This window comes from Pezoporus wallicus, unplaced genomic scaffold (genome assembly GCF_028554395.1).
Source record: "Pezoporus wallicus isolate ANWC-B61680 ecotype Strahan unplaced genomic scaffold, APGP_CSIRO_Pwel_v1 contig_5104, whole genome shotgun sequence".
Taxonomy (NCBI): Eukaryota; Metazoa; Chordata; class Aves; order Psittaciformes; family Psittacidae; genus Pezoporus; species Pezoporus wallicus.
In genome coordinates this window covers 47,954-72,587 of record NW_026637335.1, presented here as the reverse complement: position 1 = coordinate 72,587, position 24,634 = coordinate 47,954, and the positions used below count along the sequence as shown (strand labels likewise).

At 41.1% G+C, this 24,634-nt stretch overlaps 1 protein-coding gene across 4 annotated transcripts in view; it reads left to right on the top strand.

Moving 5' to 3' along the window:
- The window catches only part of COL4A5 (collagen type IV alpha 5 chain), a 77,286-nt gene that overhangs the window by 30,769 nt on the left and 21,883 nt on the right, over positions 1 to 24,634 (top strand). For all 4 annotated transcript variants that reach the window (XR_008971614.1, XM_057404741.1, XM_057404743.1 and 1 more), the window contains exons 3-32: positions 275 to 364; positions 1,702 to 1,746; positions 2,464 to 2,508; positions 2,615 to 2,677; positions 3,443 to 3,496; positions 4,146 to 4,172; positions 5,388 to 5,468; positions 6,520 to 6,582; positions 7,136 to 7,171; positions 7,270 to 7,311; positions 7,420 to 7,512; positions 9,643 to 9,696; positions 9,809 to 9,865; positions 12,074 to 12,118; positions 12,211 to 12,264; positions 12,444 to 12,485; positions 12,945 to 13,077; positions 13,393 to 13,566; positions 14,154 to 14,237; positions 15,166 to 15,258; positions 15,822 to 15,892; positions 16,110 to 16,301; positions 16,713 to 16,881; positions 17,522 to 17,614; positions 17,701 to 17,805; positions 18,398 to 18,495; positions 18,754 to 18,904; positions 19,543 to 19,656; positions 23,005 to 23,172; positions 24,050 to 24,139. Coding sequence is in view for 3 of the 4 variants with exons in the window: in XM_057404741.1 (XP_057260724.1) it covers positions 275 to 364; positions 1,702 to 1,746; positions 2,464 to 2,508; positions 2,615 to 2,677; positions 3,443 to 3,496; positions 4,146 to 4,172; positions 5,388 to 5,468; positions 6,520 to 6,582; positions 7,136 to 7,171; positions 7,270 to 7,311; positions 7,420 to 7,512; positions 9,643 to 9,696; positions 9,809 to 9,865; positions 12,074 to 12,118; positions 12,211 to 12,264; positions 12,444 to 12,485; positions 12,945 to 13,077; positions 13,393 to 13,566; positions 14,154 to 14,237; positions 15,166 to 15,258; positions 15,822 to 15,892; positions 16,110 to 16,301; positions 16,713 to 16,881; positions 17,522 to 17,614; positions 17,701 to 17,805; positions 18,398 to 18,495; positions 18,754 to 18,904; positions 19,543 to 19,656; positions 23,005 to 23,172; positions 24,050 to 24,139 (2,626 nt within the window). In the remaining variant the exon portion in view is untranslated. The remainder of the gene's footprint in view (positions 1 to 274; positions 365 to 1,701; positions 1,747 to 2,463; positions 2,509 to 2,614; positions 2,678 to 3,442; positions 3,497 to 4,145; positions 4,173 to 5,387; positions 5,469 to 6,519; positions 6,583 to 7,135; positions 7,172 to 7,269; positions 7,312 to 7,419; positions 7,513 to 9,642; positions 9,697 to 9,808; positions 9,866 to 12,073; positions 12,119 to 12,210; positions 12,265 to 12,443; positions 12,486 to 12,944; positions 13,078 to 13,392; positions 13,567 to 14,153; positions 14,238 to 15,165; positions 15,259 to 15,821; positions 15,893 to 16,109; positions 16,302 to 16,712; positions 16,882 to 17,521; positions 17,615 to 17,700; positions 17,806 to 18,397; positions 18,496 to 18,753; positions 18,905 to 19,542; positions 19,657 to 23,004; positions 23,173 to 24,049; positions 24,140 to 24,634) is intronic.

Below are 24,634 nucleotides of genomic sequence, written 5' to 3'. Positions count from 1 at the left end.
GGAATGGGTTGCCCAAGGAAGTTGTAAGTGCTCCATCCCTGGCAGTGTTCAGGGCCAGGCTGGACAGAGCCTTGGGTGACCTGGTTTAGTGTGAGGTGTCCTTGCCCATAGTTGTGTGGTCGGAACTGGATGATCTGAATGTCCTTTCCAACCCTAACTATTCTGTGATGAGTTCCTACAGAAAACCAGAAAGATAATGTGCTTTCCGAATATTTCAGTCATAACTTGAACTTTTGTCCTGTTACACCTCTACTGTCTCTTACTCCTTTTGTAGGGTGAAAGGGGATTTCCAGGCTTGGAAGGACAGCCAGGTTTGCCTGGATTTCCAGGACCAGAAGGACCACCTGGTCCAAGAGGCTCGAAGGTAAGTCCCTATTCACTTGAACAGCATGAAAATACTGGGTAGTGTTAGTTTGCTTGTGGTGCTGATCCTAAATCATTCCAGCACTCCTGATTACCATTGACTTAATAGTCAAAATCTTCAGATATTGGAGTATGACACAGGGTTTTGGTTGGTTTTCATAGTCAACCATAGGGAAAAGATTTCCTTTCAGTTTCTTATTCTTTACATGAACGTGCTAGCAAACACTAAACATGCCTTTGCATCCTTTCAGTAGGCACTGCAGGTTGAGGTGAAAGAACAGGTTTGGCCTGGTACTGTAATGTAGTTTTATTAGTCCCTGCCATAGTGCACTCCATCACTTGGCTTACTGATAAGAGTGCTATTGGGCTGTCAGTTCTTAGTGATAAGAGTGCTATTGGGCTGTCAGTTCTTACTGATAAGAGTGCTATTGGGCTGTCAGTTCTTACTGATAAAGAGTGATATTGGGCTGTCAGTTGCCTGCAGGGGTCCCACCACATGGGTAAACTGAAATTTGCACCTGGTGGCATTCCTGGGCTGGCTTTGGAGAGGCAATGCAAATTAAGGTCTCACAGGCAGTGCACACAGCTGAGGAATGAATGCTCCCTGCTTTCCTTGCAGGGCTTCAGTTTTTATTTGTTACTGAATTACATTGTTACACTCAGGTGGTACAATACAGCATTAAAATGTTGGAAAGCCTTCCTCTCATTGTATTTATGTTCAATACATACAAGATTATCCAGGATCTGCCATTTCTTTTGCAAATACAGTCTAAACTAAGAGAAGCGCATCAAAAAGGAGCAACGAGAAAATAGGTAGGTGACAAGAAAAAAATGAAAGTCTATGCTGAAAGAAAAGATTAATTAGATGTAACAAGAGTGAAACAGAGGGGTCCTGGACTAGAAACTTTGATTATATTTTTATTCCCTAAATGCCTTCTCAAGAAAAGTTCAGCGTTGGAATACAAAATAATGATACAGTGTGATTTACATTTACTCTTGTACATCTCGTTTTGCCCACAAGAGGTCACTGTAGGATATTTGACCAAAGCACACGACAGGTACCTGGTGATGGGCAATCTTAAATTGCTTTAATTTTTTAAAACACATTTCCTGTAACTCTGGTTTGTCAGCTGTAAGGAATACTTTTCCGTTCGAAGTCATTGCCCAAATAAGATAACTCTGAACCTTGTTACTCAAGAAATAACAACTGACACGGCTCTTAGTGCACTTACTATAAACATGGAGAAGAAAGTTTGTGCTTCCAGTTTACTTTGATAGAAAGGCAGACTGCAAACTTGAGTGTGGTTTTTGTTTTGGTGTTGTTGGTTTTTCTTTCAGGGTGATGATGGACTGCCAGGCCCTGTTGGACCCAAAGGAATCAGAGTAAGTATCGGTGCAGTTTTAGGGGGATATATTGGAATAATAGATAAAGACTGTGAGGCACTGAATGGGTCCTCACAGAAGTCGTGATTTACTGGGGGCAAAAATTAACTTCAATCTGAAGAGTAATGTTTCTACTAGATAGGAGAGATTGTGTTACTTTTTATAAGTAATGTAAAATCGCATACGATCTTGCATAAACTCATTAGGGGGAGTAGCCCAAATACTTATTTCCCCTGTTTTACTGTGCAAGACATAAAGAAGTGCATGTGACTTTGCCTCAAATTTATTCTGAAGCAGACACAGTGTATGTAGGGTCAGTATGGGAAAGGCTGATTTGTCTGCAAATGCTTTAGGCTTTGTGCCTTTGCTTATTCTTTTTGTCAGAACCCTCAGCTGGTGACATTCAATGCACCTGACTTCATTAGGGAACATCCGTTTTCCATACTAAGAGTGTTCATTTATTTTCTCTGTATGTCTTGATACTATTACTTTAGCTGTTCTGCACTTTCTTCTCTATGTTTTTGTGGGTATTTCCCTGAAAGAAGGGGAAGAACCTTGATGGCTGTGCAGCATGGCATTTTTTTTACATGTGATTCAGATGTTTCTCTTTATTTAGATATGCACAAGTAGGTTACATTGAGTAAAACCTTGGTAAATCCTTTTGCACATCTGTTAGTACCATACTGCTTAAAACATATGTGGCTAATTTCCTTATAGGGACCGCCAGGACTTCCAGGATTTCCAGGAACACCAGGACTTCCTGTGAGTAGGAATGGGTTGTATAGCTATGAATCTGTTTCCTTTTGTCTTTCAGGCCCAGAAGAGCATCTTACAAGCTAACTCTTCTTTTCTATTTTCCACTTTAAAGGGATTACCAGGACAGGATGGGCCACCAGGACCTCAGGGTATCCCGGGATGCAATGGAACAAAGGTGGAACCCCTTTAAAATTCTTAACAGTGCACCAATAAGATGATAAAGAGCTCTTGTTCTGGCTGTAGCGATAGATTTAGTTTATTATGTGCAGCAGTACTTGCTGTTACTGACTAGTGCAGGTAGATCCAAGATGATGCAGACTTGCACCCATATGTGAGAGAAGGGGTCACCGGCTGGTACTTAAAGCACAAGTTTTCTCAGAAATGGCCAGCACCAAGGCACAACATTTATCCTATACAGTCAGTGTAGTTAAATTCTTTGTTGTAACCCTTAATTTTATAGCTAACAATTGAGAGTAGTCTGACAGGAAGATTATATATTGCATCTCATTGTAGAGATGTAGACTCACTGACAGGGAAAACCCCTTACATAACAGTGGCACTTTTAATTATTAATTTTTAATAATATTGCATTGAAAATACTGATTCTGTATGCTTGTTGGAAGGAGTCTTTCATCCTAATATGTTGCTTAACTTCACATTGTGATCCTTCCATAAGAGAAGCTGATCTTCTCTAGCACTGTGTGTGTTTTCTATCTCTGTAGTATTTTGCCTGGAAGCATGTGAAAATAACCGAATGTGGGAAGTTCTGTTTCAGTCTGTGTGATTTAACAAACTATTTATCCTATAGCTTGTTGCAATATCATTTGCTACCCTGGAGTCATAAGCTAACAAGGAAACCGGACTTTTCAGTCAAAATTGGTTTATCTGTTTTTGTTACGTTTTGCTTTGGTTTTGGCTAAATGTTTTCTTCATCCCTAAGGGAGAGCGTGGATTCCCAGGCAGTCCAGGTTTTCCTGGTTTACAAGGGCCTCCTGTAAGTAAAATGTTTCTCATTCAGCTGTATGATATCAGCCTCTTTTTGCGGTTGTTCTTTTAATAAGTAAGAATACATTAATTTCTTTATGGTTAATCAGCATATTTTAGATGTCCAATAAAAGTGAGCTTTTTTGCTGCATGCTGTGGTAAAGCTAATAAAAAGCCCTTTGAATCTTCACATGCTGAGATGCTTTGCCACCTGCAGAAAATACAAATACATGCATCTGTGTCAGGGAAGAAAGATCTTGATAGTCTCATCTGGTACCTCTAAGAGTCTCACTGGTGATTAATGGGGCAGAAAAAAAAGGACACTGTAGGGTGTTATCATTATAAAACACAGGGATATACAGCAAAGTGACTGTCAGAACCAAAGTACAGACAGAAAGAAATGTAGTAGACAGGACAGATAATAGGAGATAATTAAGAAACAAACTGCTAAGAAATGGAAATGTGGTCCCTTTAATGCTCTAATTTTTTCCACTTAATTCTCAAGTTCATAAAAAATGTGTTTTCTCCTGTTCCATGTCTTTTTTTAGGCTCTTTAATGCTTTCCTCATGGTCTAGATCTGATTAGTGGTTTGCAAATAGCATACCAATGATTTATTTCTATTGATCTTTCTTTTCTTTTTTGTTTCCTTTAAACAAAGGGACCCCCTGGTCTGCCAGGTATGAAGGTAAGCGTTCTGTACTCACACAATGAAGTACTAACCTGGCTCAGGTATGCAGTATGGCATAGGTAACCTGCTTGTTTCCATGCAAGACCATGCGCATCCACTGGAATCTGGAGTGACATTCTGCAGCGCTTCTAGGCCACCCCAGTGCAACTGACTGTAAATTCTGCAGTAGCTTTACTCGGTTTGGGTCAAAAGTAGCAGACTTTTCTGAAGCTGGTTTCCTTGGGAGTGTGATGGACAGTGCCTGATTGTGTTGTGGGGCATCATCAAGTTATCAAAATTCCCATGAACCCCGAAATGCACCAGTAGTCTACCTGTGTATGCTCAAGAATGCTACCAGAGACTAAGCAGTAATAACTTAAAATATCCAGTTAAGAGTGCAACATCTTATGTTCCTTTTGAAAATGTGCTTCCTACTGTGTAGATTACTACGTGGATGGCTCTTTTTCTCCTAATATAAATAGGTTTATAATCTGATTTTGGACCTTTAGGAACCCTTTTATTTTTTAAGGGTTTTTTATTGCATCCTTGACCTGTTTGAGCATTGGCCAAAACATCAGTTTGGGTTCAAAACTGTTTGAAAGGGAAATTGACCCACAGAATTATTCCAATAAACTCTTGAGAGGGCAGCATAACCCTAGTACTGGCAAGCTGAATTGGTTTTCTCAGCTCCTTTTCTTCCCAGTTGTTTTAAAGATATTCATATTAAAAGGCAAGCCAATCAGAACATATACTTTTAAAACTAAGTTATTGCCCATAATCAGTAACAAACTGTGCTTTAACATAGAACATGAAGCACAACTATAACGGTATACTCGTAATTTGTTTCATGAGGTGGGACCCTGGAAGAAGCTGAACGAGCCTTTTTTCTGTGGTTTCCTATCTACTGCTTTCACATGGAGCTAGAACATCTTTTTCTTTTGTGAAGCATTTGTATTTCAGTCCTAATCTTTTGGAATTTAAGTCAATCATATTTCAATATATTTGTACATATAGGAAGAGAGCTTTTACTAGTTGATAGTTTAGCCATTTAAAGAATCCTCTCCTAAAAATAAAGCTATTCTTGGAGAATGTAGTACTGCTATTAAAGAGTACTTGCTAGGTTGTAGCATAGCTCCAGTCTCTCATAGTCTTACAAGTCACACTGTGTTCTTTAGAGTCAGAATGGTGATGAAGAAATATGCTGTTAATTAAAGTCATCTCTTTTTCTCCTAGGGTGAAGCAGGTGAAATAATTGCCTCCTTGCTGCCAGGACAGAAGGGCGACCCAGGATTTCCAGGTCTTCCAGGGATACCTGTAAGTTCTGTGAAGTACTATAACGCTGTGTTCTGCCAAAAAGATAACATGAAAAGTATTTTCATTACAGGACGATTGGAACATTGGTGCTAGGGATCCATATGTTTATGTGGACAACCAGGGCTCGCACTTAAAGTACCTGTAGTTTATGGCTTCAGGGAAAGTAAATGCTTTAAATGCTTCCGTACTGCTCTTCATAGTGTGACCCACAGAGGCCAGAAAGGTCCCCTAGTCAGGGAAGCGGTATCCAACAGACAGTGGTACTCATTGACTTGCTTCTCTCTTTCCGCTGCCTTGTTTCCCCTGCCTGTTCCCCCTTCCTAGGCATTCTCTGTCAGTTCTGGATTTCCCTTTCCTTCTTCACCCTGAGGTATATTGTATGTAACATCTGCCTTTCTGGACTGTAGCCACTATTTTGGATGGTGGGAAGAGAGGGTGATGTCTCAGCTGTTCTCCTTATGCTGCACCTCCTGAGCAGTGTGTCTGTTCTCCCAGCAGTCTTCTATGAAAACAGCTAGTGACTCCAGGCCCTGTGCTTCCCACTGAGCCACTCGCTGCTGCAGTGGAAGAGCAAGGGGAGCAGGCCTATCGGTCTGGACTGGACAGAAGCCAGAGACTCCCATTTCCTGGTGCAGAGAGACAACCCCCAGGCCATTCTGACCAGACTGAGCCTATTAGCATTTCTGTTCCTCTGATCTGTGCTTCCCTATTGTCTGTTTCTGGCTGGGAGGAATCACAAATACAAAGTGTTTTGTTGTTCTCTCTCAGTGCATAAAGAGAAAGAAAGTGCTAAAGTAGTTCAAAACAAACAAAAAAGCATTCCTTTATCCAAGCCAGAGAGATGTATTGATGAGAGCAGAACACTCCTAACACTAAGTACCCTCCTTTAGACCTTTCCACAAGGACAGATGGGTGGGTTAGTGGTCAGCTATTTTGATTTGACGTGTATGGGGTGCCAGCTATTGGTGTTTTCTGACCTTGAATGCCTTACTGTTTGGTTTTTGTTCATAGAAGGGTGCCTCTATCATAGCCTCCTCCCCTTTCCCAACAGGGACCACCCGGTGCCATGGGAATACCAGGTCCAGTTGGCCCTCCAGGGCCCCCAGGTTTGACGGTAAGCTTCTTTAACCTGTTACCCATAAAGTGTTAAATGGGACAGTTACTTCTTTGTTTAATGTTCTCAGAGGCAGGTTGTTGAAGTGCAGAGATCTTGGTAATCAAGACTTGGTATGAAGACATCAAGAACCAAGCATTCAGCTCATCCTGGGGCTGCTACTGTGCACATTTAAATGTGATACATTTGAAACAACCTGTTCCCAGACCTTTTCTTGCTTTAAATCAGGCTGAATCTTTGTGCAGCGTCCTTGTGTGAAACCTGAGGGGCAAGATTTGGCTTATTTTAGACAAGGATGATTCTTTCATTAATGCTTAATACCTTACTGTATAATTTTATTTGACTCTTACTTAAAGGAAGAGTTCCCTTCTCATATATTTGTGAAGTTGAATAGCATGAGGAAGAGTTATCAGAGGAAGGCAAGGTGCCTTGTCAACATGGCTGTAATGCACAGGAGTCAGAGTAGCGACGTTAGTTTTGTTGGGTTTTGCCACACAGGGGCATTATAAAGTGCTTGGAAGTGACCTTTTTTTGTTGTTTCCTTTTTTAATAGGGACCTCCTGGTCCACCAGGGCTGCCAGGACCTAAGGTATTTTCTTTCCCTCATTGATGCTGGTGGTGCACTGTTCTGTTTTTCTTGCTGTTCATTTGTAATGTCTAAGGGCTGATGAGTTATACTTTTTGCAGGGTAATATGGGTTTGAATTTCCAAGGACCCAAAGGTGAAAAAGTGAGTAGGTGATCATGATGAGATTTTTGCTTATTACATTCAAAATACTTATGCATGCCATTATGGCTTGTCTCACCTGTAACAAACTGCCATCTTCTTGCACATCAGGGTGAACAAGGTCTTCAGGGACCTCCAGGGCCACCAGGACAAATTGGAGAACAGAAGAGACCAAATGACATTGAGTTTCAGAAAGGAGATCAGGTGAGTTGCAAACTGTCCATCTGCAATGAACCTGTGATCAAGCTGAAGCCTCTGTTGCTTTGGCTCATATATACTCACATCCTGCTTACTGCAGAGGCTCTATTATTTTTCTTACCGTACTGAATAGTACTTTTAAAGGCCTGAGTACTTTTCCTTTAATAGAAGGTGTGCAAGTCACATTACCTCAGTTACTTCCCTTGGTAAAATAGCTATTCTTAAGAAACTCTCTTAAAGGAAGTTCATAGTAACAGTAGAAGCAGTTAAAGTACTCTCTTTCCTTGGTACACCCAGACTGTGATTTTCAAAGCTGTCTGGGGATTCAGATTCCCAGTAATGAACCAGCTGTGTCATCCATTGTGAAGAAGTCTGTCAAAAATTTTAACTCGGTTCCTTTCTTTCTTCTGTTCTACTTTTTTCTCTCCTTTTTTTTTTCTTGTCATTATTAATCACCCCAAGATCTTTCTTCTGCATGGTCCGAATGAAATGCTTCCCCCATTTCTGGCCTTTTAAAAATACATCTCGAGCCAAATTATGACAGTAAGCTTAAACTGTTGGTTTGATTTGTATGGATCCTTCCTCACCCATAAATGTCAAAAAGTCATTGGGAGAGTTGCCATTTTTTAGGTTATTATGTTTCCTTCTGTACTGGGGAGCATTTCACAGTACCCTGGGTGCCAGTCACAGACACTGAGCAGCACCAGCAGGATCGTGGGTACCTGGATTTCCTGTTTTCTTTGAAGTTTCTGTGGTATTCTCAAATACCACCCCGAGTAATAGAAGAGTTAAGAGTGGTGAGTGATTGGTTATTTTGCAAATATCACTGTAGTAACTGAGCTTTAAATTTTAACTGTTAGTTTCCTCCATCTATATTTGTATCAGTTTCTTCCTTTCCACCTTTCCGTCTTGAGTAGCACAGCAGAGAAGAAGGCTTTGGTACTACTGTCTAGCCGTGTTTTCATTTAGGGAAGTTCTGCCCTTCATCTTGATCAAACCATTTGTTACTCTTCCTTTCAGAGGAACATTAGGCATCACTAAGGCATTACCTAGAGCTATCCACTGATGTACATTTGCAATGCACAGTCATCTTAGAAGGGTCTCAGTCTCTGGTTTTGTCTCTGTTTTACTCGATGGTAGGACAGAAGGTAAAGAGCAGCATTATGTGTCTTTATAGTTCTAAGAAAACACAAGGTGACATTTTGACACACTGTAGTAGAAACAAAATTTCATCTGACTTTATTAGGGTCAGAGTAATTTGCCTCTGTCATCAGGGATCTCTGAAGGACTAATTATACTGGGATTGAGTTATATAAATGTACAAAATAAAAGCATTCTAACTACATTCCTTTTAAAGCACTATGACTTACAAACACTGAGTGAGTGCATTGCATTTGACCAACACTAACAATGATTTCAAAGCTTACATATTTGGTCTTATTTCAACAAAGGTTATGCTCAGTAGTACACAATCAGTAAAATCCTTCAGCATTACACTTCTTATTTTGTGAAGTACATGCAAAGTTCTGGCGTGTACCCATACCTGTGCTCTGACTGAAAATCAAGTAAAAGTCTGGGGGGCCTCCAAGAAAATAGCAGAAACTCTACACAGAAACCTGTTGTGGATTCAGCAGTCAGCAGCCTTTCTTTAGGTTAACGGTGAAGAGATTTAAGAACTTGCACAAAGGTGTAACAAGAAGTACCAGAAACCGTAACTTCTTAACACTTTTCAGATGAACACCCTATCGATCCTGATGGTCTCACAACTTCAGCAGTTACCACTAATCTAATGACTTTTGCTCCTCTTATTACAGCAGGATCTGGCATTTATTTATTCTACTTTCTTTCCTGGTTTGGGTTTTTTAGTTTTCCTTCTTTTTATTATTGTATAGCAGCTGCAGGCCACCAAACCAGCTGCTGCAGTGCACGCAGGAGGCAGTTGTATCTTAGAGTGAATCATCTAAATAAACAGGATGTGCAGTTAATAAAATTTATAGATGCTCTTGAAGTTCCACACAAAGAAAGAATAAATATGATCTTTTACTGTCCATAGTACTTGGAAATTAAAGAAATTGACTGAGCTACTATGGAGTGATGGAGGCTTTAATCCTTTTTTTTCTTTGCCATGCTTGACAGGGTATTCCAGGTGATCCAGGCCCACCAGGACTTCCTGGGCCACAAGGCCCTCCTGTGAGTAGTCCTCTTTTAGTTCTTTTTTTTTTTTGTTGCATCTGTATCAGAACTGTAAATTCATTCTGCACTGGCCTGTGGGCTCAGTTTAAGATGACCTTTGTGTGTCCAGGGTCTTCCCGGTGGCGTAAAAGGTGAAAAAGGTGAGCAAGGAGAACCAGGCAAAAGAGTAAGTAATCTGTTTAACCAAACATTTATCTTTCCAATCAGTGTTATCTTTGAGAATTAAGCAAATGTTGAATTCAGGTGGGGCCATCAGCCTCTGGGTAAGAGACTTTTTTTTCCATAACCTGACAAAATAGTGAATGATGCATCTGGTTCATGAAAGTGCTTCCAGCTATGGATCTCTCAGTACTTTTTGATCTGCTTGTAGATCTTAGTTTTGAGGGCAGGAGAAAATAATCTAAATTATGTTGCATGTGGAAACCTTCAGAGTTGTTGGACTGCTTGACTGAGGCAGCAGGGGTTTGTTTCCTTGTAGAGAGGGTTTTCTTTCAGTTTGTGATGTACTGGGCTGTCAAGCAGCACAAGATTGGTATGTATTTAAGCTGGTCTATGTAAACTCATCCTCAGTGCGTTTACTTGTGAGTCAGAAAACCAAGTCTCCGAACACTGCATTAAGACCAAGTCCATTTGTCACTCCCCAAGAAGCTACTTCAGTTTATGTGCTATCAGGATACATGATATCGGGAGGGGATAGTCAGGAAAGCTGCTGCATCTATGGGTAGCATGGGTCACTTTGTTCCTGTCTAGATTCAAATCCATCCTGGAATTGAAATTTACTTGGATATCAGAGCTCAGAAAAACTGAGGAAGATCATAGAAGTGCTAAGAAATAGGATGAAAATGACATGGCTGGACCAGCAAAGAAAAGGCAAGCTGCTACCAGCTCAAAGCATTCTGTATTTTCACTTTCCCAGCTACTGAAGCCATAGTTTCATCAGTGTAATGGGCCCCTGCGAAAACCAAGACACAAGTCTTTCTCAGGTTAATTGGACAATGTATAAACACTGTTTAGAAACATAGTAGTAGTAGGTTTTCCAATTAAAATAGGAAATAAATACAATGCAAACAAATCTTTGATAATCCAGACAAAATACTCCTAGTTGCTGAGATTTAGAGGAGGGCTTTGGTTTGCCTTCACTAACGAACATAACAAATGAGGCAGATTGACAAAGCCAAAATTCTCATTGTATTTTGAGTGGGTTTGAATTGCGTTTTCCAAGTTGTTCCTCTCTGCAAAAGGAAATGGGAACTACAGAAATTTGCAGAGATCTGAAAGGAGAAAGGTCCTGAGGGGGATATAGCAGGTGCCTTTCGCCAAAAGCTTGTTTACCAACATTTTTGTTTGATTTTATTACTCTGAATTTGGGCATGTTGCATACTTCAGTTTTGCTATTGCATTACTTTAAAGCTGCCTTTTTGGGCTCCATATGATTCTGCTGGGAGTCGAACCCATTTCACATATAAAGACATCAGAATATGTAATCAAACAGTTCTGCAGACTCACATGAGATCTTAAAACTTCATGTTTGAGAATGAGAATTCATCACTAAATAAAAAGAATTCACAAATCACGTTATACTCTAATACACAGTATCTGCTGTTAGGTCTTACTATCGACTTCCCAGTGACTGAGAGCTAATCTTGGCACTGTGATGAAACTTGGTCACCTATTCTTGTCATGTTCCAGCAGGTGTCCCCCTTACATAGAGCTTCTGTAACAGTCACCCTAGAGTTCTGTTGCCCAGTGAATGATCTGGAATAAAGTGGAGCTTGCACTACTTTTGTCACAGCAATGAGAAATCTGTTGTTGAATATGTGGGGTTTGGAAGCGTTTTAGCAAGAATATATGGGTTTTAGAAGTCAGTGCTTTGAGCAGAATTGCACTTTATATTTTTGTTGATACTATTCTTCAGAAAATTGCATTTGGTTTAAAGGAGAGTTAAAATTCAAGCACATAAATGCTTGTATTTCATTTCAGTGGTCACATTATACCAATTTCATAATTAAATGTAATGTTCTGGTGTTTAGGGAGCTAGGATCTGTTTTCCAAATAAAGGCTTTCTCTATTGTTAAAATAAAGGGAGTTAACACAATGAATCAGCAATAGTTAACTGAAGATCATTTTGTGCTGTACTCACACAACATTTCTTTGAAACTTGCCATGTTATTGTGTTCTGGTTTTCAAAATGAACCCCTCAGTTTAAATAACTCCATTGATTTTATTTGATCGATGTCTTTGACGTGTTTGTCCCAAGGACTGCATTCTAGAGAAAGTCTGGCTTATTGAAAAATGGGAAATAAGTAGCACAGTTTCCATAAGAATTCTTCACCCCTGAAGCATTTTATTTCAATGAATGTTTATGTCTTTGAAGGGAAAGCCTGGCAAAGATGGAGAACCTGGTCAGCCTGGTAGGGATGTGAGTAACTCTTACATTTCTAATCTGACTCCTTAAAAGCTTTTCTTCTGATACAAAGATCTGAGTGTGATTATCTTTTTATTTTCTTGAAGGGCTTACCTGGTGGGCCTGGAATAAATGGTGCTCCAGGAAGAGACGGTGAAAAGGTATGCCAGATTTCTTGTCATTAGTGCTGTAGCAGCTTGAAAATACGTCATGACTGGGTTCAGCTGTGGCCGAGTAGTAATTGCGTTGCCTATGCTATTACAGTCTTGAGGAATACTTGCAATAACTTTCTTTTGTACTAATACACGGTTTAAAAAAATGCTCTTAATTTCTTTGATAGGGTGAAAAAGGTGACGTTGGTCCCCCTGGTCCTCCTGGAATTGTAAGTTGCTGATCGTTTCTTTTCTTCTTGCATTTGGTTGACAGTGTTGTTTCATCAGGGTGACTGTGGGTCCTGTCTCTGGGTATAACAGTAACAGAACCAGCAAAGATTTCATATATTCACTAATAGAAATGATTGTTTCCTTCTTTCAAGATAGATTCTGTGCCCTAGGATTTGCTAGGTTGCAAACACAAGGCTAGACGCTAACCTCAGACCAGCAGAAATTGAGTCAGCTTCACTGAAGCCTGTTATAACCATGTTGGCTTGGCAGTAAAAATGCTTCTTATTGGGAAGTGCTCTTTACTGGAATTTTACCTGGTAATTCAGTGGAGTGGGAAAAGCATCTGTCATTGGTATGAGGTTCAAAGTATGTTGAACTTTTCCTCCCTCACTTCTCTTTACCATTCCAGTGACACTTTCCATGACGTGTCGTTTCACATAAACATGAAACATTTACAGGTCATTTCAAGACCAGGCATTGATGCAGCAGTGGGACCAAAAGGTAGCAAAGGATTGCCAGGACTTCCAGGAGCCAAAGGGGAGCGTGGATTCTCTGGTAGGCCTGGGCCACCTGGCTTGCCAGGTTCACCAGGTAGGAGAGCAAGCATTAAAATAACTTGTATGCTGAAATGTCTGAATGTATATTTAGTTTCACAGTCTTTTCACACTCCTTTGGATACATGGCCTGAGCAGAAACTGATGGCAGAACTATTTAGAGCTACTTGTGAGCTTGAAGGGTGGTCCTAAACTTATGGGGTCATGAAGTTCTGAGAAGCTCTGAACACTGATTGCCACTGCTGTGGTGACCAGAGGATGCTAATAATCAAGGCTGTCAAAACAGATACTAACATAATGGTCTTAGGGGTAATTTATCCCATATCACTTACCTGTGTTCTTTTCATCTTAGGGATCACTACTGTTGGACCTCCTGGCCCACCTGGCTTACCTGGTGAGAGAGGACAGAAGGGAGATCCAGGTTTACCTGGTATTTCTATTCCTGGGCAGCCAGGACTTGATGGACCACGAGGACCTCCAGGACCACCAGGTCCCCCAGGGCCACCTGCACCATCTGTTCCTACTGGTAAGTGATGACCACATAGATAACAAGTAAAAGAGACTGGAGAGTCAAAAGAGTGATTTTTCACAGAATTGCAGTTTCATTTCATAAATATTCTCATTTGTAGACCACAAAAAACTTTGGATGAAGCTCTTTTTTGGTATAAGGGAAGTGGGGAATGGGAGATGGAATATGAGAACTGTAGTGGAGAGGGGGTAACGTGGTTCAGGGAGGAATTTAGTGTCTAGATGTCTTTGGCAACTTAAGTCCCCTCACTGGTGATACTTCATGCACATGCTTTTAGGATATGAGGCTGAACAGCAGAATGTAGTGTACAGATGGAAGTGTGTAGGCTGTGGGAAGCAGTGGGAGGCAGTTGAGGTTGTAAAGGGGAACTGATGATTGTTTCCTTTTGAGTTTGGATTACGTTGGTGGGTTTTCATTAGCAGTCCTCTGTCTGAATTGCCAAAGTGTTTGGCCTGTGATTGTGTGGGTGTATTAGAATATTCACACAAATACTAGGGAGTGCAATTTTGTACTGAATACATGTGTTCAGTGCTGCTGTCAGTCTGTAACAAATCGATCATTAAACCTCTCCTGATTCTCCTTAGGTGAAGGGATATGTGAGCAGGGGCCACCAGGTCCTCCAGGAATTCCAGGACAACAAGGCTTTACAGGGGAGCGAGGCCAAAAAGGTGCAGTGTCCATGTCTATCTCGTTTCTTCTCTTTTTGTAAAGCTTGTTACATAATGTAAAGCCTGCATTAAATAAGGATAAACAGTATCTCTTGCCAGTAGGGTTCGGTGCAAATATTTTCTTCTTCTGAGTAAGAAATGTGGTTTTTGGGGTGTGTAGGATAGTCCCTCACCCTAGTGTTAAAGCACAGAAATCTTCAAGTGAATGAGGCTCCAACCAATGCTAGGGCCTAGCATGGCTCGTGATTAAAGTAAAATGGAAGTTCAGATTTATGAGTACTTCCCAATTGCAGAGCAGCTAAGTGCTTTATAACAGCAGTTTCCAACTCTATGTGGAAAAGTTTTATTCTTATTTCATAAATAAATTGGACATTTTTTATGGAAAGCAACATTGAAATTATAAATGCAAGATTCCTGATTTGAGTTGGTCAGTCTGCAATGTGTGTGTGCTTGTTTGGTAAGCAAAAGAAAGATATCTTTAACATGTATCCTTATTTCCAAAAAGACAACCTTGCAATGAGGATGCTGATATGGGTAAGTGAGAATTTTTTCCTAGCTCAACCATGGACATCCTACATGACTTTGGGCATCTCATTTTATTTTGTACTCCTTTCAAACAGAAGCCTTTTTTCTCATGGAAATTGTAAGGGTTAATTAACCTAATGAAGTGCTTGAATACTACATTGGCAAGTGTCAGAAAAGTCTATATGTGAAGCAAATTCCTCAGCTTCTGGAAACCATTATTTCCCCCCCCCCTTCTTTCTATGAAATAAGTTTAGCCTGTTGTCAAATCAGTGAAACTTTCCCAGTATTTATTTTGCACTCAGAGTTTAATTAAAGTTTGGATTTTAATATATGGTTTAGAATTCTTTTAATGTTTTCTGAGATCTGGTTTGCAAGTGTGCTTTTTCTGTGCAAATCTTTTCAGGTGATCAAGGAGACACATGCTTCAATTGCATAGGGACTGGAATAACTGGGCCTCCTGGGGAGAGAGGACCACCAGGACCTCCAGGTAGTCCAGGTAAAGTTATGGTCTTCACTATTTTGCTTAATATATTCCATGAAGTCACTTTGTATCTGAGTATCTGTGTATAATGTGATGTATATAAATTCAGATGCACAGTTGGCAGCTCCAATATATAGGTGATGCTTGTCCTGTTTTGCACAGTTGGGGAGTGTAAGGAAGAGATGGTTGGATACATGTAAAACAATCACTTCTTTTCTGAAAATCCAGTCTTCCAAAATAAATTCGCTCATCAAAGACAGACTTGCAAACATTTTGTGTATCAAAAGTTTAAGGTCTGCTATAGATTTAAGTGAAAGAGAGAAATTAACTTCTACTTGCTATTCCTGAAATGATAGAGGAGCTGGAGCTTTTTACAAGTGTGACATTTTTTGACATTACTGATTTAACTTAGAGTTGCAAATTTGGTTCTCAAATAACATCAAGCTCCCCCAAAAAAGCAGATTAAACCTTGCCTGGTTTTAGAACAACTTGGCTGTTATCTTATGCAAACAGCATGCTTGGTATTTACAGCTTCTACAGTTTTATCTTTTTCTTTTGTGTTTTTGTGCTCTACTCAGGTTCTCCTGGTTTTCCTGGACCAAAAGGTGAAAAGGGGCTTCCTGGATTAACTGGCCTTGTAGGGCCACCAGTAAGTGGTGGTGTTGTGTTCTGGTCTCACTTGTCTTTCATGTTTGGTAGATCTGTGCACAGTAGATGTGAATTTGTGTATAATAACTCTTTTTTGTCCATAACTAGCTTGAATTTATAATTCTTGTGCCAAACTCAGAAAAAGAGTGAAAGAACAACTGGAAAAACTGAAATGCTTATTTTTCTTTTCTATTTTTTTTTTTTTCCTTCCCCCTCAGGGATTCCCAGGGTCCCCAGGTGCTCCTGGGAGACCTGGTCCTAAAGGAGACCCAGGGGATGTCCTGACATCTCCAAGAATGAAAGGTGACAAAGGAGAACCTGGCTTCCCAGGACCTCCAGGTCTTCCTGGCATAGATGGCACTCCTGGGCGAGATGGACTGCCAGGTCTACCTGGCCCTAAAGGAGAACCTGTGAGTTCCATTTAATGATGTTTCTGGTTGGACAGATGTGTTGGGAAGTCCTGGATGCGTTTGTTATAGTGTACATAAGAGGAGTGGCAAATGTGATGAACACAGAGTGATGATGTGCAGGTGTACTCCCTGAATCTGTCAGTGCCTCTAAAAATAAGCTGAGACTTCTCTCAAATAGTGTCAGATGGTCCCTTCTACCACTGTCTACATTTCACCTATGAGGCATGAAGAATTAAGTACCCAGGTTTAGACCTTATCCCTGCTATGTTAGTAAGATGTAGGCAGCTAATGATCTTGAGAGCTAGAAGGATAGAAACTGCCAAACAGTTTCAAAACAGAAACAGTGAAACACTTTACTCCTTTGCTGGTAAATGCATGTTCCTCTTTCCCACCCCGCTCTTCCTTTTACAGGGCAGTGTTGCATTCAAAGGAGAAATGGGTATTCCAGGTGATCCAGGATTACCAGGTCTACCTGGAGACAAAGGGCTTCCTGGCCCTCCTGGGTTTGGTCCACAAGGTTTACCTGGTGAAAAGGGCATCCAAGGTGTGTCGGGCCGTCCAGGGCCTCCTGGAGTTCCTGGTGAGTTGGTCTCTCTGCGCTGTTGAACAAAAGCTGTAAAATCAAGTTTTGTCCTTTTGCTCCAGATAGTTCTCAGAACATAATGCTGCTTTTAAGCTTTTACCAAAGGTGTTGTAAGATCTTGTATTTATAAGCTTCCTTACTGAGGGTCATCACAGAATCATGAAGCAAGCAGAATTTGTACTCTATTACTGTAGGCATGTGAGTCATCCTTGTGCTTCTCCTTCTTGATTGACTACAGTGAAAATGCATTGTAACTACCATCTGGTTATGCTTAATAATACTGCAACTACAACAGATTTCTAAAACAAGGGTTTGCTCTGAACAAGTTTGCTTTTGTCAACTACTCGGATCCTGATCAAGTTGTGCTGGTGTCAGCTATGGAGAGTACTATTCACATGACAGTACCTAGGAGCAAACTAGAAGAAATAACATTTCAAGAAAACTATTTTAACATTAAATAGTGCTTCTAAGCCTGTAAGTTCTGTATGGGGCTTGGGGGTGGATAGCCTGTTGGGTAAACCATTGCTGGTGTTCGTTCTTTGTCAGCTTAGGATGTGGCTAACACCTTTTACTGCACAAAATAAAACAGACAAGAAACTTCTCCTGAGTGATACATATTGCTTCTTTTTGGTGTTAGGTCCAAAAGGTGACCCTGGTCAGACTATTACAGAACCAGGAGTACCTGGCCCCCCTGGTCCTCCAGGAAGAAGTGGTGACCCAGGTCTTCCAGGTAAAGCAACAACTAGATGTCCAGGGAGTTCAAAGAGCTTTTTATTCTGATTCTTGATAACTACGTTGATTTTCTTCTTTTTGCAGGAGATCCTGGTCAGCCAGGTCAGCGTGGCTTATCAGGCATCCCAGGTGCAAAAGGAGAGCCAGGTATTCCTGGCATTGGCCTTCCAGGTCCACCAGGCCCAAAAGGTATGTTTACACTCATGTTGCTGTACTGCACTGGCTGGAAGAGGGAACACAGGGATGTGTCTCCTCACTTTTTCCTAGTGAGTTGATTTCTGGTTTTAGAATCCTTCAAAAAATGTTTGTCTTTGATTTACACATCCTTATAATAGTTTAAGAAATAGGAGGAAAAAGCCTGCTGAGCTCTTATTCCTCTGTTCACTGTACTGCTCCTTCACATTTACACTATTCAGTAAACCAAGGGCACTAAAGAAAATAGGTAAAACTTTGGTATATGATGAATGTCTGAGCTTGGGTCGATAAATGATCTCCAGATGCTGTCTCAAGGTGTTAATGGTTCTGATGTGAACTTGTCTGTAATTCCTATTAGAGCACACAGCATGGGGAGTGCTCCCCTCTGTGAGGAGTCCCAGAGATCTTCTGTTTCAAAAACTGTAAACCCAAAAGTTGTTTCAGCCAAACATAACTCTCAAGTATGCTTGAGCAGAACCTCTTTTCAGCTATTGCTTTTCATGGGCCCTAAGCACTTCTGGAAGAGTTGTTCTAATGCTCTCTGATGTCCTCTCCTCTGCTGCCATAACCTCCATGTCATACATAGGTTTCCCAGGGACTCCTGGCCCCCCTGGAGCTCCAGGAGCTCCAGGTCGCCCTGGTCTAGATGGACCTCCTGGACCACCTGGTTTCCCAGGACAGAAGGTTTGTGTTTGCTTGTTTCATATAAAACTTCATTTTCTTAGAGGTTCTTCCATGTCAGTAGGAGCTGGTGGGGGGAGGATTTCACCTCTTGTCAGGTTCTCATGGTGGGGAAGTCACATTCTCTACTAGAGGTTTGAGTGAGGGTAGTAAAAAAGAAATAGAACTCTAAAATGATGGGCATTTTTTCTTTGCTTTCAATGTTTTTAGGAGAGGCTAAACTTAGAAAACTCCTTTTTAAAAGATTTCTTTTTGTTACAGGGGGATCGTGGATTTGGGCTTCCAGGACCACCTGGACCCCCAGGACCACCAGGCACAAAAGGAGTTCAAGGACCTAAAGGTGATCCTGGCTTCCCAGGAAGCCCTGGTCTCCCAGGACGGGCAGGTTTTGATGGAACTCCAGGGCCCAAAGGTATGGAGAGCTCTCCCCTTTCCTGTTCCCTGCTGAAGTTTAAAAAACATACATGTGCTGGGGGTCCTATGGCAGTCAAATACCAGCAGTGCTTGACCTTAGAGCAATTACTACAGGGTCCATATTTCCAAGTCAGACATACCTGTGTAAATGAAGCTTGTGTTCTCAAAAGACAAGCAAGCAAGGGAGTAAATACCAGTCTGTGGGTCAGTATTTGAAAGTCTGTATTCTGAAGAACAGATCATGTTAATGTGGGGGTAACACTTTTTCAGTAGAATAATGGTTATTTAGATGTGCTGTGCTTCTACATGCAGAGGGTTAGCAGTTCATGAGTTCCTGTTGTTGGTCGTTGTCTGTATTCAACTGTGGAGTGTGCCTGGTTTGCTAGAGAGCATCTGTTGGGTTTGGTGGGGGTTACAATGCAATAACATGTCTCTGTGTAGCCTTGAAATGTAAACTGCATGCATTCCACACTGGCTTTCAGATACAGCCTCTGAAGTGTCTTTTTCCTGTGTCAGATCCATATTTGTTTGCATGCAAGGATGAGATTTCAAGTACAATATGCAGGCACTCTGTTTCTGCAAGCAAGCATTTCTGGACTGAGTTCACTATTTAACTAAAAAGGAGTGTTCTTTTAGGTGACCCTGGACCAAGTGGACCACCAGGACTCCCAGGCCCACCAGGCATCCCCGGCATTGGTGGTCAAGGTCCACCTGGATCTCCAGGACCTCCAGGTCCTGTTGGTCCCCCAGGTAAAACTCACTTGAATTGTACCCTTATGTTATTTCTGTCGTACACCAAGCAGGTACACAGAACACTGAAGGTCCCACTGAACAGATAGGCAAGGAAATATAAGAGACTTCAGCTTGGCTGTTTTGCCAGTCAAGTGGGCATAACCTGGTACATCTGTTTTTTTACTGAAATCAGAATTGGAATTACATTCAGGCCTGGCATTTGCACAACTTAGAGGTTTTAAGGATGAAAAAGCCCACTTTGGGAAGACTTGAAGCCTTGGCAGAAGCTCTAGAAAGTGCTATGCACAGACAGTGACAAAATCTCTGTGAAGGAGTTGACTGCAATACTCTTGAGGACAAGACAGAAGGGAGCACAATGTCAGTGCAGAGGTTTTGCGGTTACAGAAGCGGGGGAAAGCTGTCTTCAGCTGCCTGTGCTGTGCAGTCTCCTGTACAAGGCTACTTGTCCTCCCTCTGCTTATACGATAACTGCAAAATGAAGGAAGGAGCTCAGGTTTTCCTGAAGTGACTAGATACCTGGGGACCTTTTTCCCGAATGGAAGCTGAACCACAATTTAACTTGGTGTGGAAAGCAAGAAAGCATGAGTATTCCAAACTAGCTGGTTCATTGTTTTGTAGAGGAGAAAATGTTCTCCGGGCAGTGACGTGATACTACTTTAACAAAAGCCTGTCAGAAAGAGTTGTACACATTCATCTTGCCATAAGCACATCTGGAAAAGAGCTCTTACGGAAACCTCTAAGTTCTGGGGTTCCTGATTCCCTCACACACTTTTTTCTTCAAAACCAGCAAGTTTTATGAGTCCTGGTAAGTTTAAAGTAGATTGACAAAGTAGAATCTAAGGATAGTGAGGATTAGAGTATGTCTCTGAAGGGAGCTTGTCTGTCTCTTGTCTAAAATACCGGGTGACTGATGAACGTAACTTGTTCCATCTCTGTGTACAAAGGATATACATGTACATGCATGCATATCATTCTATTCACAAGGTTTGCTCAGGGAAATTCCTTTTCCCCCGCATTCAGTGAATGGGCTTGCTGTGCACCAGCTCCTGATGTTACAGACTTGTGGCAGTCACCACAGTGGGAACATTCTCTGTGGATTTAGCATGCCTGCTGCTGAACACTTCAAACCCCATGTGGTTCCCACCATGCCTGTATGACTGTTTATGCTGCATGTTTGTGAGCCATACTTTTTGAACGTGTTTGTATGCCAGCACCAGGATTGGCGTTGTTCACAATCACAATGCATGCAGAAAGATTCACGGCCAACTGTAAGGCCATGGGTCGCAGATTGGTTGATCAGATTCAGTTCTTGATGAACTGTGAGCTGAGATTCACCAAAGTGCTTAACATGCAGGTAGGCAAGCACTAGAGAAAGTAGGCCATGGAGTTTGAATTCTACTCACATATAGAAAGCGTAGGTCATGTTTAAGCATATTTTTTCACAAGTTTCCCAGTGAGGGAGAGGGAGGTGCATTCAGTGCACCAGCAAGTCTTGAATGTGTCTGGTATTAAGAGCTAGGGACAGAAGGGTCTGGACAAGGTGCACAGGAGTTCCCTAAGCAAGCAGGTGGGTCCTCTGCCTGGTTTACTGTGCTAACTCTACTGTCCTGAACCTATGGCTGCACTTGAGGCTGAGCTGAAACAGAAGGCTACACCAGTGTGTGTTTGGCATGAAGGGACAGGTTGCATTGGTATGGGTTTGAATGTTTCATCCAATGCATGTTCTTTTGTCTTCCTGTAACATCCCTTCTGGTTTTAGCGAGATTTGTGATGGCTGATTTATCCCAAAATGCCAATCTTGACAAATGCACAATTATTACTAGAGTTGATTGGAAATGCTTGTGTTTTCGCTGCTCTTGTCTGTAATGACTAATCACTGTGGCTACTAACAGCATAGTGGCTCTGGAATGTAGTGCATCACTAAAGGTCTTGCTTGAGAAGTCCTTGTTGCTTCCCTTGGCACTGCTGTTTCTGTTTTGTGCAGAAAGCCTGCATTCCCATCTTCCATCCCTTGTTTGTTTTACTAGGCTGTTTTGATCCTGATCCTTTGTGCAATGTGGAGTATCTGGGGCTCTGTTTTTCAGAGTTTTTGGAAAATTCTTGGAAGGATTTCCCTGTTCAGAATTTCCTTTCTCCACACCACCATTTCTTCAAATAGTTTGCAATAACTCAACGTTCTTCTTTTTTTTTTAAAGCAACAAAGTATTTCAGAACTGATTGTGTTGTCTGTATTGCTCTATAATTATGGTATGGTTGCCTTTTTGAGAACTAGAAATTCAATTAGAATTCCATTTGTTGTAAGAAACAGTTCAGAAAAAGCTTGTTCCCAGTTTGAAGAGAACACTGGACAAGGAGAGAGGGAAGAGAATTCTATTTTTTAAATATACCATGAAATATCTCACTGAGTTTCTTGTTTCTGCATACAATGGTGGCTGCACTTTGACAATACCTCCAGCTTCCCTTGCAGTCTGGTTTCTCTTGACTGCGCTAGTGTTGTTCTTTGTACTTAGATCTGTTTTTAGTAACTTCAGTGTAGATTTTTTTTCTTTGTTCTAACTGTATGTGCTTTATTTTGTTTCCTAACTTAACGACTGTTACAACTCCTTACTGCTACCTGTCTCAACTTCCTGATGAGCTCTAACTCGTTGGCTTTTGAACCCCAGGTTCCCCAGGTACTGTGGTCTCTTTACCAAAGCCTTTTCTTAACTTCTGATTTAAGAATAATCCTTTTTTGTCAGCTACATTTCCAGAATGAGCATCTTCACTGGTACAGTGCCCTGGAGGGAAACAAGCTGTCTGCTTGCTGCAGCAATGCCTCAAGCTCAGTACCGTTAGCGTTAAACCATCTTAAGCATATTTTGACAGTTCACGTATTTCATTCAGGGCAATGTAATGCAACGCAGATTTTGCCATCCTTCAAAGATACACAGCTGTCGTTCACTTAGAATGTAACAAAATGGAATCATTGATGGAAGTATAATTGTAAGAGTCTCAGTACTGAGTGATAAAGTACAAACCAGCTTAATCGATCTTGGCTTTTTGATTAATCAGACTTAACAGGTTGACAAAGTGAGTTGTTGTTCTGCTTTTGAATTTTTTTAATTGCATTTGCTATATCTTGGTAAAATGTGAGCAATACTTTTTTTTCAGGAGAACATGGCCTTTTAATACCTGCAGGCATTAAAAATTAAATGGCTTTAGAAGAATTGCAGGGGTTTCATCAATGTTAGGAAAGCACCCCAGATAAAATTTAGCTATTCCTACAGTACTTGTCCAGAGACACACACAGATCTCAGCTTTGCCTTACCTTGTGCTAAAAGGTTGTGTCTTAACAACACTGTCTAGGGTTGCAGGGCGTTCCAGGGGAGAAAGGGGATCCAGGTCCTCCTGGCTTCGACGTTCCTGGTCCTCCAGGTGACCGAGGAACCCCAGGATATCCAGGACCCCCTGGTCTCCCAGGGCCTCAGGGTTCACCTGGACCACCTGGCCGGGATGGAATACCTGGATTTCCAGGTAAGTTCGTCTTTACCTATGGACAAAGACCAAACTGTAGTTACAGGTAGATGCTCTTTATGCTTGGGCATGCCAGTTTAATGAGCTTTGGTGTTTATCCTACCTATTTAAAGTTGGATACATGTAACTGTTACATCTCATACTTTAAAAATAAATGTAGCAGAATTTGTTGCATTAAAATCCTTGTAAAATCCACTCCTCCCTGTAACTTGGTTCAAATGTTTTCTACGTTATTTTGTTTCATAATTGTCAGTTGTGACTTTGATCATCGTCACTGTGATGCTTTCCTAATTTATAGTCTGATTTTTTTTTTCCTAGTCACTGATACAGTTTGGAAATAGAATTTGTTTAAATGAAGTGGTTGCAAATACTAACAATTGGATTCAACATGGTTTAAATACTAACTCCTTTACTCTGTGTGTTAGGTAGTCTTGTTTCACTCTCTGGAAGAGAAATATCAAAAGTGAATTTTGCAAATCTTTGTCTATGGACAGAGGGGGCAATACAAAAGACTCTGCAAGCAGTGCACACCTGATTGACTTTCTGGCTTTCAACAATTCAAGTTTGCTTTCAAACAAGTATTTAGGTTTCAAAGCAGGGAACTCAACTTACCAGTGGTATGAATACGCTTCCTGCCATAAAGAACAGCACACTGCAGATTTTCTTCCCAGGACTTAACTGTGGAAAATATCCCACAATTTTCAAGCATTGTTTTATCCAACTTAGATATATACAAGAACTGAATGCTTGTGATTCCCTTAAAACAGGCCTTATATCATGTGCTGGTTAATAAATACCCTAGAGATGCAGGGAATTAAAAGTTAGGTACTGATATGTGCTTTTGTTCCGAATGACAATGGTGATTCAATGCATTTAGGTGCCAAAGGGGAGATGGGCGTCATGGGAGCCCCTGGTCCTCCAGGGCCTCCAGGAACTCCTGGAAGAAATGGCCTGCCTGGCTTGAAAGGTAATGCTTGTTTTATCTGCCCCTGAAGGGAATGCAGACTGCTGTTTTCCATGTCCTGTGTGGAAAGGGGCTTTGTGATACTAACATTTAGATCTTCATTACTGGGATCTGCCTAGATTATCTTCTTTTGCCAGTACTGATACTCAGAATTGCTTTGCAGTTCTAAGCCATAGCATTCTGTCACTCTTTTTTTAGTTGATGTCATGAAATGTTAGGTAATTTAAAACATTACCTTTACATTGATGGCATTAAAGTAGGGCAAGATTTCTGAAGCCTGTTGTAAAGTCTGCTTTAAGCAATAGAAAGAAGAAAGTCAGTAGCTTTGGATTATGGAGTCATCCAGAATGAGCTCTGTAAGTATTGCAGAGGAACTGTTCGATCTACATTTTCCCAACTTGCTTGTTGAGATTAATTTTGAAAGAGTTTGGTAGAAATAAAAGCCACTCACTCCCCAGAACAAGGAGGCAGTGCATCCAAAGCTGCTATTGCTGTTGC